General features: G+C 40.3%; 1 protein-coding gene across 1 annotated transcript; it reads left to right on the top strand.

The window, feature by feature from the left end:
• Nucleotides 1–741: 741 nt before the first annotated feature.
• LOC146005739 (chymotrypsinogen A-like) lies at nt 742–15669 on the top strand. Its single transcript, XM_083145165.1, has 7 exons — nt 742–1216; nt 8986–9089; nt 10744–10823; nt 13833–13911; nt 14321–14501; nt 15054–15187; nt 15508–15669. Exons 1-7 carry the CDS (start codon nt 742–744, stop codon nt 15667–15669), a joined length of 1215 nt encoding a protein of 404 aa, XP_083001291.1.
• The last annotated feature ends 570 nt before the right edge of the window (nt 15670–16239 follow it).

Genomic DNA, 16239 nt, shown 5'->3' with positions numbered 1-16239 from the left:
ATCACAGAAACTGTAGTGGACAAGTGGAATAGCCTCCCTTCAGAGGTTGTTGAGGCTAATGGGGATATTCAATGTCTCAAGGTATTCAATCCTGGCCAGGTCTCACGTTCTACATGCCTGCCTCCCTGTGAATGTGAGTCTGTGTTGTCAGAAACGGCTGCGGATTGTCAAATCTGCAGCTGTTTTTCGACAAAGCGGGCACTTTGTTGCAAATACATGGACTTTCCATCACTCGACAGCCAGAACATTGAATTCTGGATGTCTAGTTACTGTTGGAAGAACTGACATTTCAGTTCTGACTGTTGGGATGTACCAACAGTCAGAATCATTGATTGAATACCTTCCTAAGACAGTAGTGCATAAGCATATAAGGATATCCTTACAAATAAATGAAGATCAAATACAGTTTGAGGTGGCAGACTAATTGTGCCAAATGGGTGTTATTTACCTTAATTCACCATTCATATTTGCATATCAACCCCTCAACTCTGACATTCCAAATTCACCAGATATCTGGAAAATTGTTCATGTTCCTTTGAGCAGCAGTAATAATGCTCTAAAGAAAATGTCTTCCCTTTCAAAATTATGTATTCTACAGTGCTGCCCTTTTTATCTCTAAAATCATCATTGTCATTGTCCTCCTCTTCCCATCCAAACCTCACTATTTGTCCTTATCTTTGCAACCTATTTTGTTCTTCATTACCAGTGCCCTAGGACTTTTTTCTCTCACTCACCACCATAATGTTGCAGAGGAATTGCAAAAATCCTCAGACACCTAAACCTAGCCTTTTGCGAGCCTGGGAAAAGGCCAGCTCCATGGCTCGAACTTCCCCATCAACAGACCATTCCATTGACATTGAAGATACCAATGCCTTGGATACCTCACTTAACACATGTGATATAGTGGCCATTGTTATGAAAATGATCCAATCGGAAATGAGGGAAGTGTTAACTGATTTCAGATTTGAGCTGGCTGATCTGGGCTCACGCACTGACTCACTGGAACACAATGTTGGCGAAATATGTCACTTTCAAACTGTAGTGGAGCAGGAACTTACAGACATTCAAACCGAGTTGGAAACATTCAACGATCATCTAGAAGAAATCGACACTCGCAACCGATGTAAAAACATCCGCATAAGTAACATCCATGAGAGTGTGACACCTGTATCACTCCCTAACTACCTTGAAAATCTCTTCTTACAACTGGTTCCTAGTATCTCCAAAACCTTACTCCACCTAGACTGCGCTCACAGAGCCTTACAACCTAAACCACTTCCTACCCAACCCCCGTGCGATATAATTCTACATTTTCACTATTACAAAACCAAAGAACAAGTTATGTGTGCTGTGCCCTTCGATTTATTTCTCTAGTTCCAAACTACAGATCTTTCAAGATCTTGTACATTCGACACTTAAGAAACACAGAGATCTCATTAACATCACTAAGGCACTCCGTAACCACTCCATCAAATACAAATGGGGGTACTTATTTCCGAGGCATGGCGCCCACGATCTAGATTGTATGTGTCGGGACGATATCACAAGCATTGCATACATCTTATGTGTTTGTGCATGGACGAGATCGACGAGATATACAATCTATACAATTGAAAATATTTTTTATTGTATGTAAAATATCGCATCTTATGGATCTCATATTATGGATCTCATGGATCTTATGCATCCATAAGATGCATAAGATCCATAAGAAGCCATAAGATAAAAGATCCATCAACACCAACCCGAAGCGTGGCGAGCACAGCGAGCCCGCGAGGGGCGGCGGTACTCGTCCTCCGACCTTTTCATACCCCCACTATCCACGTCGGCGTGGAGTTGATTTTATATAGTGTGGCGAGCGCAGCAAGCCACCGAGCCCTGCGAGGGGACGCAGATTACTTTACAGGCAGTGGCGTAGCTACGTTTTGGGCGCCCCCCCGCCGTTAGGGGGGGGGCGCCCATACCCACCCCCCGCCGCCGCCCCATCGAGCACCCCCCCCACCCCGTCGAGCACCCCGCCGCCCCGCCACCTATGCTAACTCCCTCCCCCTCCGTCTTACCTATCGCGCTGGTCCCGACGGCTCCGTCCGTTCATCTGCTGAGGACCACCACAAAATGGCCGCCCCCGTACAGCAGACAGTTTCAGAGAACTGTTTGCTATATGGGGGCGGCCATTTTTTGTGGTCCTCATCAGAAGAACGGAGCCGCCGGGACCAGCAAGATACGTAAGTCAGCGGGGGATTGGGGGGTAACTATAGCACCGCAGCCCCCGGCGCCCCCACATGCAGTGGCTGGGGCTGCGGTGCTATAGTTACGCCCCTGTTTACAGGTATTACGCATCCGCTCGCCACGCATCAGGCTCGGTGGCTCGCTGCGCTCACCACACTATATAAGTTCAACTCACGCCGACGTGGATAGTGGGGGTATGAAAAGGTCGGAGGACGCGTGCCACCGCCCCTTGCGCGCTCGCACTGCTCACCACGCTTCGGGTTGGTGTTGATGGATCTTTTATCTTATGGATCTCATGGATCTTATGCATCTTATGGATGCATAAGATCCATGAGATCCATAAGATGAGATCCATAAGATGAGATCCATAAGATGCGATATTGTACATACAATTAAAAATATTTTCAATTGTATAGATTGTATGCCTTAATTAAGGCATACAATCTTATGCGATGGGCGCCGTGCTAGGAAATAAGTACCCAAATGGGGTTTTCCTTTTCAACTGCAAGTCTCTAAAGATGGATCTACAAATACCATCAAACCCCCCGCTCAAAGCTATGAACTGCTCAAGACCCTGGGCATAATTTACGTCATTCTGGAGTCAATTCAGAATCAACTCTCACCTTCAGCTCATATTCCCAAGGCCCCAGCCCCAGAATGGTCTACTACATGAAGGACCATCATTGCCTTAAGTGATATCACCTACATAACTATAACATTTTACTGTTACAATTTATTATCCTGTTTTTAATATTTTTGTTTGATGTAAATGACGGACAGTTTCTTTACAGGAGCCAGACCAAATTTTGGTCAAGGTTTTGATGCATTGTTTGAATTCTTATGTAATAGATAGGTTATTTATCTATTTGTTAATTATAGTTACCAAATTGACTGAAACTGGTTACTTTACGGCATCACTGCTCAATCCACAATATTACTATGCTTAGACCAATCCAGACCTTACAGCTTGTTACATAGTAGGTAAGGCTGAATAAAGACTTGCGTCCATCTAGTTCAACCTAGGTTTATAATAGCTTATCCTTTGTTGTACCCAAGGATGTTTTTAACCAATAAATGATTATCCAACCTTATTTTAAACATATTTATTGTGTCTGCCGACACCACTTTGCCAGGAAGAGAGTTCCAAAGTTTGACTGCTCTGACCGTAAAGAAGTTTTTCTTCTAGATGAACAAAATCTTTTTTCTTCTAATCTAAACTTGTGCCCTCTCGTCCTAGATTCTTTTCTAGCAGATAAAAGTGTGTTTGACAGTTCCTTATATTGGCTCCTGATATATTTGTACGTATTGAGCATGTCTCCCCTTAAATGTCTCTTCTCAAGTGTAAATAGTCCCAGATTGCTTAATCTCTCCTCGTAGCATAAATTCTCCATTCCCCTAATAAGCTTTTTGCTCTTTTTTGGATTTTTTCTTATTCTATGATGTCCTTTTTATAGTGTGGGGCCCAGAATTGTACTCCTTGGGGGAAATTTACTAAAAAAATTCATACGAAAATACTATTCTTTTTGGTGTATACGTATTTTTGGCATTTACTATGCCAAAAAAAAAACGTATTTTTGTATTCTTAATGATGGGACATTCGTATTTGTATTTACAAATACGAATGTCTACACCATCGGTAGAATACGACAGGAATCACCATTCAAAAGAGCGGTGGTTCCTGATTTACTAAGCAGCCGTATTGATAATACGGCTGCTAATTGGCATGAAACAGCCACGAAAATACGGCAGGAAAATACACCTTATTTTCCTGTCGTATTTGCTTTAAGGCTGCACGGATCAGTCAGATCCGTGCAGGCTGCAGTGTAAAAAAAATAGAAAAATAAATAAATAAAAAAACAGCGTGGGGTCCCCCCACAGCTGTAACCAGCACCAGGCTGAAAGAGCCGGGGCCGGTAATTAAAAATCAGGGAACCCGACAAATAGGGGTTCCCTGATTTTTAACAACCAGCCCCAGGCTCCAGGTCCGGGGCTGGTTCCCAAAATACGGGGACAAAATGACTAGGGGTCCCCCGTATTTTAAGAACCAGGATAATGCCGCAGCCGGGAAAGACTTTTTATACAAGTACCCCCGGCCAAAGCATTAACCCTCTGACCAGTCAGCCTGGCCAGGGGTCCTGGGGGAGTGGGGACCCCCCAATAAAGGCCCCCCCCCCCTCCAGGACTTTCCTGACCAGGCTGAAGCCTGGTGCTGTCCTCGATGCCCCTGGGTGGTGGGCATCGAGCTGATTGTGTGTAAAATAATAGATTAAACTATTGTTTTTAACTGTGGAACTATGAGTCCCAGCAAGCCTACCCTGCAAGCTGGGACTTGGAGAGCAACAAGTCCCAGCCTGCGGGGCATTAAAGGGCCCGCTGGGTCTTGTAGTTCCACAGTTAAAAAAATAGTAAAATAAACACACACTGACATAAGAAAAATAAAACTTTAATACATGCATTACACACATACTGATACTTACCTATCTTGATCCCGTAGGTACGTCCCAGAGTCTTGATCTGGTGCCTTGTCCTGGTCCGGATCTATGTTGGCATTCTTCACAATGTTGATCTGAATGTCGGTGTCCGGTCCGGGGTCCGAAGAAATCCATGGGGGACCTGTGGAAGGAAATCCTACTCACCCAAGTCCTCCATGGAAGTTCTTCAGTCTTGATCCGCCGTAGTCCAGTTCTTCCAGGTTCTTCAAGCTGCCGGCGACTCCGGCATCTCCCCCCAGCGGACTGAGAGGTGCAGAGATGTGTCATCTTCCGAGCCTCTCATCAGAATGATTCTATTGGCCACTCAGCGGCGCTTCGGATTGGCCGCTGAGCGGCAAATAGAATCATTCTGATGAGGACAGCACCAGGCTTTAGGTAAGTCCTGTAGGGGGGGACCCCTTTATTGGGGGGACCCCACTTCCCAGGGCCCCTGGCCAGGCTAACTGGTCAGAGGGTTAATGCTTTGGCCAGGGGGACTTGTATAAAAAGTCTCCCCCCAGCTGTGGCATTACCCTGCTGGCTGGTTGAGCCTGGGGCTGGTTCTTTTTTTTTTTTTTTACACCTTGCAGCCTGCATGGATCTGACTGATCCGTGCAGACTGCCTCCACTAATTCGTATTAGCGTCCATATTTATGGCCGTTAATACGAATTTATACGCTATCGGAGGGTTACAAAGCAGTCGTATTTGACTGCTTTGTAAATCCCCCTCCGGAACATGACAAAGCATACGAGGCATGCTGTCGTATAATTCGTATTCTTAGTAAATTTCCCCCCTTATGTGAGGTGAGGTCTAACCAAGGTCTAATCCGGTTTGTTCATTCCATTTGTGGTACGTGTGCATTTCACTGTCTTCTCTCCCTTAGTAAACACTGCTGAGAACTCATTTAATAGTTTATTAGTTTTTTATAATGTATTAATGTTTCTTCTCCCCCTGTCACTAGGTCACATTCTCTTTCTCCTCTAATACATGTCTATCTTTCTCATTTTAATTTTTATGCTCCAAAGCCACACACCAAATCGAAAGAAGCGCAGGGACAACGCTTGTCCTTCCCATATATATGGCCCAATCCTCATTTAGGAAAAGGTCTATCCTTTCTGTATATTTATACAGATCCCCTCTTCTTTCCTTCCCCTTCTCATATCTCCATCTCTCACCTTCCATAGATGGTCTGCTTCTCTGCTCTCTTCAACAATGCTCTGCTTGTATACCCATCCACCATGACTCTTAACATTTTAACGGTTAATGCAAATGGCCTCAACTCTGCCTCTAATCAGGCCATGGCCATCCAATTTTTCAACTGTGAAAAAGCTGACATCGTCCTACTTCAAGAAACCCATTTTGGTACTTGTTTCCTAGAACGGCCACAATCGGGAGTAATCGTGTACCTTAACTTAAGGTACACGATTAACGTGATGGACCGGATTTCCTTTGAAATTAGGTCCATTTTGCCGGCAAAGGCAAAATCGGGTCCATCGCGTTGGTCGCGTCGCGTGCCATGTTAATGCACGCGACCGACGCGATGGACCCGATTTTGCCATAGGTTTCAATGTTAAAATATTTTTAACATTGTAATCGAGTTCATCGCGTTAGTCTTGTGCTATTATAATGGAACAAGATGCGGTGGACACGATTAAGCAAAGTGTACTTTACTGTAGTTCCTGTGCTTCATGCACGCGCCTCAGCACAAATTTCACGCATGCGCAATGAGGTTTTCAAAAAGTGACATATGGTGGATGATCACTGGTATTACACTCATCCCGAGATGCCACTGCGAATCGTCAAGCTTTGCAATGCCACGCGCCGTGGTCCGCCATGGCGCACCATGACAGGCTGGTGGTACAATCGCCATAGGTAGAAAGGATGAGCGGTGTATATCTACTTCAGTATCCTAAAAGCAGAACAGTCTGTTATGGTTAATTCTTCAAAAGGATCTATATTAGAGATCTCTCAGCCAATCATCAGTTGCCTTATTCAAATGAATAGGAGTTTTGAAATCTCATGCCTGATGTCTGCCTCTCTCTCTGTCTGCCAGTGGTGGGGGTGTGACAGAGGCGTAATGGAGAGGTGACAGAGGGGTGGAAGGGGTGTGAGGTATCGAGAACACCCCTGATCATGGCCTCACATAACTCTCTGATCCGATATCTATCCATTTGTGCGCACCTTAAAGATAAAATAAGTCAATCAGGGAGTTTTGGGGTGAACTTAAAAACAGAATTGTTTCTAAAATTTTCCGTACATTAAAAATTGAGTGGTGACCTAAGATAAAACCAGTTTGATCTAGATAAATAGTGGAAGGTAACATAGGCCCTCATTCTGAACTGCCCAGTAAGCAGCTTACCAAGCAGTTGTTGCACCACCCTGCCGCCCTGCCAAATCGCCACTTCCCGCCAGCATATATCCTTGCATCCATGCAAGGGTATGTTTTATAAAAACACATCCCCTTGCATGTGCCACTGTTGGAGAAATCAATCAATGGTCACTGACCATCGAATGATTTCTCCAGGGCTCGCAAATATAATTAAGTGGAGACTGACCTATATTTGCAGGCTTCTGGTCAGAGACAGGGCACACCGTGCCATGCTTCCATTTTCATGGGAACATCCAGCGTTTCATGGGAGCGCCCATGAAATGCTAGGCATTCCCATATCAGAGTACTGCCACCACCCCCTCCCCTCCTGTGCATGCACCACACCGGCAGTACATGTCTGCAAGGGTGCATGTTACTGGGCGGTCAGCCAATCATACCTCATGGGCTGGATTCTTAGCAGCGTGTATGGGCAGCTTAAGTCACGTTTAGCTAAATAAAAATCTTTAGTCTTTTAGCAGTTGAATTTAAACCTCCGATATTAAGAGAACCTATTTTGATATTAGACATGCTGTGTCAGGAGACAGATATAAATAAAATAAAAAGCATTTTATCTTACCAAAATTGCTGCTTAAAACAAGTAGACCCGGATGGGGAGGGGAAAACACATGAGGAAAGTAGGTGAACAAGACAAAACAAGGAAAAATACGACATATAAAGCAAAAAGTAAAATAAACATATTTATTTCCAAAAGCGGAGACATTAATAGAAAGGTAATATCTTTTGGTAAAATAGTGGTAAGAAACCAATTTAATTTAGAAATCATAATTTCTGGATGTCTGACTTTGCATCCATACCCAACAAATAAAAAATTATAAATCATCCCAGAGGCTTTATATTCTGGGTGCAGAAATCTGTGGCTTTTAAACTAAAATTGCAGTATGAACCATAATAATAAATGAAGACGTTTAATAAGGCTTATTTAAGAAACAGGAGTAATGAAGAAAGGAGAACATAATATATTGATCATAGAGCTAGACAATAATAAAGCTAGACAATATAACTGGTTTCAAAACAATGAGAATAATGTTCCTCTTCAATCTGTGTGACATCATGATGTCACATGGCTTATTATGGTAAATTGCCCTGCTCCATCTCCAACAGCTACTTGCACAAGTAGATGAAAAGGGCCAATTCAGCCACTTAGATCAGATAAAGTATGATTCCAAGCAAATATTAACATTTCCATCCATATGATGTGGGTGCATATGCATTACAAATATGTAGAAAGTGAATAAATGCATCAAGGTGGTGTAATGGATCTGTTCTGAGTGAACAGCCATTCTGAGTACCTTGCATCTGTGATTAATTTATAAACGCATTATTTTACCTTATCTAAAAATGCCAGTTTCCAGAATATATAGAACACGAATGAGTGCTAAAATATTGAATTAATTCATGAATGTAATTTTCCCTATTGTGAGTTAAAGGTATCTGTGAATTTGGTATAGATTAATTTAGACAATTTGCATACACTATAGTTATTTTTTCAGTAGACAAGGTTATAACTAGTATTATACAGTTATATATAAAGATAGATTTGCATGCTGACAAATAATTTCCTCTTCTCAGAGTATCACAAGTTTCCTGTGTGTACAGCTGATTAAATATTCTAGTGCAATTCAAGGTCTTTTGATAACATAGTTTAAAAATGTGTACACTATCTTTTATATATAGAGCTGTCATTTGATTGGTTATTTGATGCTATATAAACCAAACAAACCTTTCCATAGTCCACTTACCTTAAAGAAGTGAATCACTATGGCAATTCTTTGGTTTTTGTCCTGCCTTGCTCTGCTAGGGGCTACCTATGGTAAGTAATATCAAGTCTGCATTAGCATTTTATGTGTACTCTAATTAATCCTTACATGTATACCTACTGAATTATAATCCATTAGGCTGTGGTGTGCCAAGCGTCAGACCTGTTATCTCCGGATATGCCAGGATCGTTAATGGTGAGAATGCAGTTTCTGGGTCTTGGCCATGGCAAGTGTCTCTGCAGGTAACATAAAAATGTTAATTAACCTACAAATGATTAGGTTTTCGTAGTAAATACCTGTTTTTCATATCCAAAGCAGACGCAGTGTTGCCAGTGTGCGTGTCAGGAAAGTGGCTTCAAATAATGAAAAGTAGTGACCATGGGCTGGATGTAATGCAGTTCAAGTCCAGTGACCTTTGCAAGGAAAAACCATACATTGTGAATGACTTTCCATTTAAAAAAAAACATCTGTGTTTGTCCAGCAGCCCAAACGGCTGACAGACTCGCAATGTATTACATCCAACCCCACTTTTACAATTTAAAGGGGGTATGATTTCGTCTTAACATTTCATATAAAAAAATATTCCTAAATATTGGTTATTTGGGTCTCTGCCACTAATGGTAGGGAGTGCAACAATGTTTTGTTAGATGCAAAGATTAATAATGATGCAGGTGAACTATTCAATCAGTAATGATTATATTTGTAACACATTTTGCAATAAATAGAGTTTTTTTGGCCAGGGTTATTGACTTGCCCACCACAGCCAGGTAACATCATAAGGGTAAGTACCTAATATTTTAATTCAAGTCTAGGACACGGGACACCACCAAAATGCCCAGCCAATCCTCCCCAAGGCATTACACTATTGTATCAATCGAAGTGTTAAATAGTGATAAAAGCAGCTACTGCATATGTTAGAAGTGTTAAAGAAGTTAAAGATAATTGTGTGAAAAAAAGCATTGTATAAAAAGTAACATACTGTACAAAAAACAATAGTGCTATAGAGGAGGCCCCAAGCAGCCATAAATCACCTCACAGCTGACATATTATATAAAAATATGGGTCCTACCTTATTACCTATTTATTAAGGATTACCATATAATTCAAATTATGTTACAGTATATTCTGCACCACTTGTCTTTCTTTCTCTCTTTCTTTCTAAATATATGTGTGTGTATTATATATATGTATATATATATATATATATATATATATATAAAAATAAACACACATATATATATATATATATATATATATATATATATATATATAATCATAAACTGGCACACCAGCAAAGAGATTTTATCCAAGAAAAAAGTTTTTATGTAGTAAAAAGTCATTCAAAGACAAGGAGGCTTAATCAAAACATTTCAAAGTCCATGCAGTGGGGAATACACAAGTAAGCAGGAGTATTTCATACTTATCAAAGAATAAAGACAACATCCATTGCAAGCCTGCCAGATGCAAGTCAAGTCCATAACCCTGGCTAAAATTATGCAAAAAACAATGTTTATTGCAAAATGTTTTACAACTCTAATTTGTTATGTTTGAATTGTTCAGCTGTATGTTTTTTCTCTTTTTGTCTAGCAATGGAGGCCTCAGCAAGGTAGATCATCTCATTACATAGAACTTGCTGTCTAGGGCCACTCCCTGTATATATTGTTTTTTTTAGCTAGCACACAACTTAGCCCCACCCCATTCCCACTTTCAAGCACAAACATAGACATTCTTTGATGGGGAAACCTACAATGGTTTTACATAAATGGTCACTCTTTTTTAATGGCCAACCATAGAGCAGGCACAAATACTCACCATTGTATTTGGAAATAATCTACAAATGAAGACAGTAAATCGCATTGCACAAAAAAGTGATGTTTTTTGTTTATATATCTGTAGGACAACACTGGGTTCCATTTCTGTGGTGGTTCTCTGATCAACACTCTCTGGGTTGTCACTGCTGCTCACTGTGGTGTCACGTAAGTATTATGCTCTTGATGTTACTGCTGAAATAAGGAAACATGTTTAGAAGCATACACAGGGGCAGATTCTGCTGAGACCACTTTAGCATCTTTTTGCATAGTCACATCAGCAACAATATGTTAGTTCTAGTAAAGAAAAACTTTCTCAATGTGTACAATCATAAGTCTGCATATGCAAAGACTGAGGCTCTTAAATTGTCCATCTTTACATGCAAAAATCCTTTAGTCAGGGATTAAAGTGGATGGGAGCTGGGTGGACCTGAGTTCCACCATTTATAATGGTAGGGGGAACTCAGTTCCACCTCCAATACAGCCAATGCGCAGCAATTCCAACAGAATTTTTTTTTTTTCTGGCATGACATATGTTATGTCATGGCATCACCGCCAGGAGACGAAGAAGCTTGGCATGGTGCTGCTAGAGGGACATGTGTATAAGGCATATGTGTATAAGTGGCATTACTACTGTGGACAGTTTTTGTAAGTGACACTACTGTGTGGCATACATATATAATGTAGAAGTGCATATATAACTGTGTATCATAATGTGAATAAGGGTCACTACTATGTTGTGTTATATAAATCAGGGGCACTACATGTGGTGTAATGTGAATATTATTTGTGACACTGTGGCATAATTTAAATTGTGGGTACTATTGTGTGACCCCCTTCCTTGTGAGACCACTGTCCCTTTATAAAGTATGGGAGGTAGGGCACACATTTTTGTCATTTGCAGGGGGTACCTAAAACTCTGGCACTGGCCTGAGCTCTGCCTAATGGGGAAGGGGGAGGGTGCCGTGGAATGGGAAATAAGTTTCAACACCTCTGCAGGACCACTTTAAACCCTGCCTTTAGTGCATTGATAGACAGTACCATCTCCATACTATGTGCAGATTCTACATTAGAGTAGGACCTTCAACTTAGGAGTTTAAGCATCTGAGTTTATAACCAGTGGCAATATTCATGCAACACTTCCATAACATGCCCGTAAGACAGTACATCTGAATAGTCACCTTCCAATCACCACCGAGGAATACTTATAACTAGAGACAGGATTATATGCAACAAAAAAAGCTTGAAATATGCATGCAAATATGCATGAAAAATACTTAAAATATGCATGGAAAGTGTTAAAATATGCTACATTAAATAATAAAAAAAAGTAATTTTTAACATATTTATTTCAAAATCAGCATACAATTAGTTGCAAATAAACCTCAAAATAGGCCCATTAGGCCCACAGCATTTGCAGCTGTCTAGTGCTATATACAGGACTTTTTTTTCTTCCTGGCTGCTGCAGCATCCAAAGCTCTTCTTGCATCAACTACACGGACCCTCATCTCCAAGCGCAGATGGATCAAATGTCAGCATAGCGTGTGAGGGCGGCGCAGTGGAAGGCTTCCTCCCTGCGCCACATACTCACTGTGACACGGCATTTCCTCTGCGCCGCGTGATGTCACAACCCTTCCGCCCACCTCCTCTGCTGCAGAATCTGCCTCTTGGTGTAAAGTCCCAGGCCAGGGGCAGGCAAAGGTTCAGGAGCTTCATAATGGCATCCGCTCTGACTGACTTTTATCAAAATGGATTGGCAGCCTAGAGCAGTGTCAGACATAGCATACATCCAAGGTTCCCCACTCTGCGCACATGGGATGCGGTCATTTGGTCTACTGCATTATGGTCGACAGTCATTAGGTCGAATCCATTAGGTCGACATGCTAAAAGGTCGACATGACTCTAGGTCGACATGGGAAAATGTCGACATGATTCTAGTTCGAAAGGTCATTAGTTCGACAGGTCATTAGTTCAACAAGGTCATTAGTTCGACATTGTCTATGTCGACATTCCCAAGGTCGACATGGAGTTTTTCACTGTTTTTTGAGCCAACATGTGCCGACAGGCGGTATTTCATGCCCTACCATCCTCTAGGGCGTGGTGGGAGAATAAAATAGTGTGCCGAGCGTAGCGAGGCACCGTGCCCGACGCATTGCGAGCGCAGCGAGCGATGCGAGGGGATGCAGTGCACTTTAAACTGTGTCCATGTCGACTGTGTTGACATTCAGGTAAAAAAACAGTGAAAAACCCCGTCGACCTTGTGAATGTCGACATAGACAATGTCGAACTAATGACCTTGTCGAACTAATGACCTGTCGAACTAATGACCTTTCGACCTAGAATCATGTCGACCTTTTCCCATGTCGACCTAGAGTCATGTCGACCTTTTAGCATGTCGACCTAATGGATTCGACCTAATGACTTTCGACCATAATGCAATAGACCAAATGATCCCAACCCGCGCACATATTGCCCCAGGCTGCACACTCTATCACTACCTGGCCAGCAGCTACAGGGCAAAGCAGTGCTGTGACTCGCGGGTGGGAAGAGGGCAGGGCCTAAAATATGCACCATCAATAGATTTTAGATAAAATATGCAATAACCAGTGAGAATGGGCAAAATATGCAAATGCATATGCAAATATGCAAATGCATATAATCCTGTCTCTACTTATAACATTTCCAATGAATATCTGAGACAATGCAACTCGATCACTACTATGGATTGAATTCACTGTGCAAAGTTTTAGCAAAATATTGTAGGAGCATGTGCAGTTCAAAAACATCCACCATTTGCATAAATATTCTTTCTGTATTACTCAAGATCAAGCCAACTGGGTTTGTGTGGGAATGGGGGTGTTAAGATTTGCTTGAATATGGTATTGTACAGTACTACAAAGCATTGAAATTATTAATGGTATTGTCAAGTCCTTTATTGTGTTACTATTTTATTTTTCTTTTTTTATTAACTAGCTCTTTATTTTTATTGAATATTAATAATTAAAAAAAATATCCTAATATTTTTCTTAACATATAAAGTATGCATAAAGTAACTGATTTCTTGTAAAAAATTTAAAAAATATAGCAGTAACTATAAAAAATAAGTAGTAACTTTGCAGAGACACAATTCAGACAGCACAACAACCTGTTCACAATACAATATTTTATTACACACAGAACTGCCCACCGTGTGATTCTGGGGGAATACGATCGTTCTTCCAGTGCTGAGCCCATTCAAACTAAAACTATTTCCAGGGTAAGTTAAATATGATAAATACAGTAAATAAACAAAAAGTCAGACAACTCATTACAATCAACAAAATTTAATGATTTAATTAACAACTATAATTTGCTGGCACATTTGCAGATGAATGTTACAAAATGCTCAAACACAGAATTCCATTGCTTATGCAACAGTTGTAGTGGTAGCCTGTTAGCAACAGAGTGGGGGATGCTGATGATAAGAAGGACATTAATGACGTCATCAGTATGTCTTGGTAAATGCTGGCAGAATATTCATTAGTAACATTGTAATGTTCCAATAAATATGCCATATGGCCATTGGTATGTATTGTTATTAAATGGAATCCTTTGTTGAATTTACATCATAATGTTACTTGATGAAAAATATATTTTTATAAAAATACATTTTTTAATGTTAACAGGTCTTCAGACACCCCAGCTACAGTTCCCTGACCACCGCCAACGATATCACTCTTTTGAAACTAACCAGTACAGCTACTCTCAACACTAGAGTGTCTCCTGTGTGTCTTGCTGTATCCAGTGATGTTTACAATGGAGGAGAGAGATGTGTTACTACTGGATGGGGTTACGTAAATGCTGCAAGTAAGTCATGTAGATCTTTCGTCTTTTTCTCTATCAAATACAATTCCACTGACAAAACTAATTAATAAGTATGAAAAGTAAAATATCAATTTAGAAAAATGTAAAAATGTAAAAATATATTGTTTTATGCAATTTAATTTTTCAAGTATTTTTATTGAATCAAATTAATTTTCTAAACGTAAAATGGAGACTATTAATGTTTTTAATTTGTATCTTTACATACAACCTTATTATAAACCAAACCTTCCAGCTCTTTTTATAACATTACTATCAGCTGCTGAGATTTTTAGTAGAGTACTTGTTATAAATATACTGTATTATTATTGTAATATTATTAATTTTAGTAGAGTACTTAATATGAATATACTGTAGCTGGCTTACAATGGAATAGCCAATGTACATCTACAGTATATTGATTGAGCAAATAAGAATGGAGCAATTTGATGCATTGCTGATATGGGTATCATATTGTTCTGTACTGTATGTTGATAATGTTGGGATACATTTTTTTTTTAAACATTTGTTTACTGTACGTACATTTATGTCTTTTAGCACAAAACACTCCAAGCAAACTGCAGCAGGTGGCACTTCCTCTTTTGACCAACACTGAATGTCAGAGATACTGGGGAACAAGAATCCAAGCCACCATGATCTGTGCTGGAGCCTCCGGTGCCTCATCCTGCATGGTATGATAAAGATTTTAATATACTGTATAATATGTCAAATCATTTATTGACAGTGAGCTGTTCTTTTTTATGCATATTTGGTGTTCTGCTGTCCTCACTAATAGCTCTTATTTTATTTGGCTACATAAAAGGCTAAATTAGAAAAGAGTCATGCTTTGAGTTTAAGCTCAGCAACAAGATCTGCCAATTGTTAATATCACAGTAGGCCATTTTGACATTGTGTTTATTATCAATCAACACCTTTAAACATGGTATCATACTGCATGTAGCAAGATATTGACATCCATGGACTTAATGTAATTTCTTGTAACTCATTTTAGGGAGATTCTGGTGGACCTCTTGTGTGCCAGAGAAATGGTGCTTGGACATTGGCTGGAATTGTCTCCTGGGGAAGCTCTACCTGCTCTGCTTCCTCTCCTGGAGTATATGCCCGTGTGACAGTTCTTAGATCCTGGTTAGACCAGACTGTTGCTGCTAATTAAGTATACAGTATCAATAAATTATTTTAACTGACTTTTCGATTGACGACTTTTTATGGTAATGGTTTCTGTAATTAATCTATAAACAACTGGTGAATACATTAAAGAAATAATAACATAATGGGCATACTACATACGTGTTAGAAATGAGCACTTTCACTCTTAGAATATATCAGAGTATAAAATACACTAAAATGCAAAATAACAAATTGAGAAATGAATTGAAAATTTAAAATAAAAAAAAAACATTTTTCATTATGTCAAAAATGAAATCAAGGAGAATATTCTTTTCATACTGATTTCTGCACACTTACTGACATTTATTTGACACATTGTTTCTGGAAGTAGCAATGTTAAAAGGTAAACTTACGAACTGAATAAGCAGCTACTTAGCCCACACTTTGGGAGAAAAGCCCTCTCCTTTTATTACAATTTTTTCAGAACCTTGACTAAAGATAAGGTGGTGAAAACAGGTATAAGCAGATGGTCCGAGGTGTTTACAGACCTAACGGAGGAGGATCTTTATGCCCATTTGGGTTCCATCTGCAAGATATTACCTATGCCAACATATAT

The sequence above is a fragment of the Crinia signifera genome, chromosome 5 (genome assembly GCF_055691185.1).
Source record: "Crinia signifera chromosome 5, ASM5569118v1, whole genome shotgun sequence".
Taxonomy (NCBI): domain Eukaryota; kingdom Metazoa; phylum Chordata; class Amphibia; order Anura; family Myobatrachidae; genus Crinia; species Crinia signifera.
This window is presented reverse-complemented; position numbering and strand designations above follow the sequence as displayed.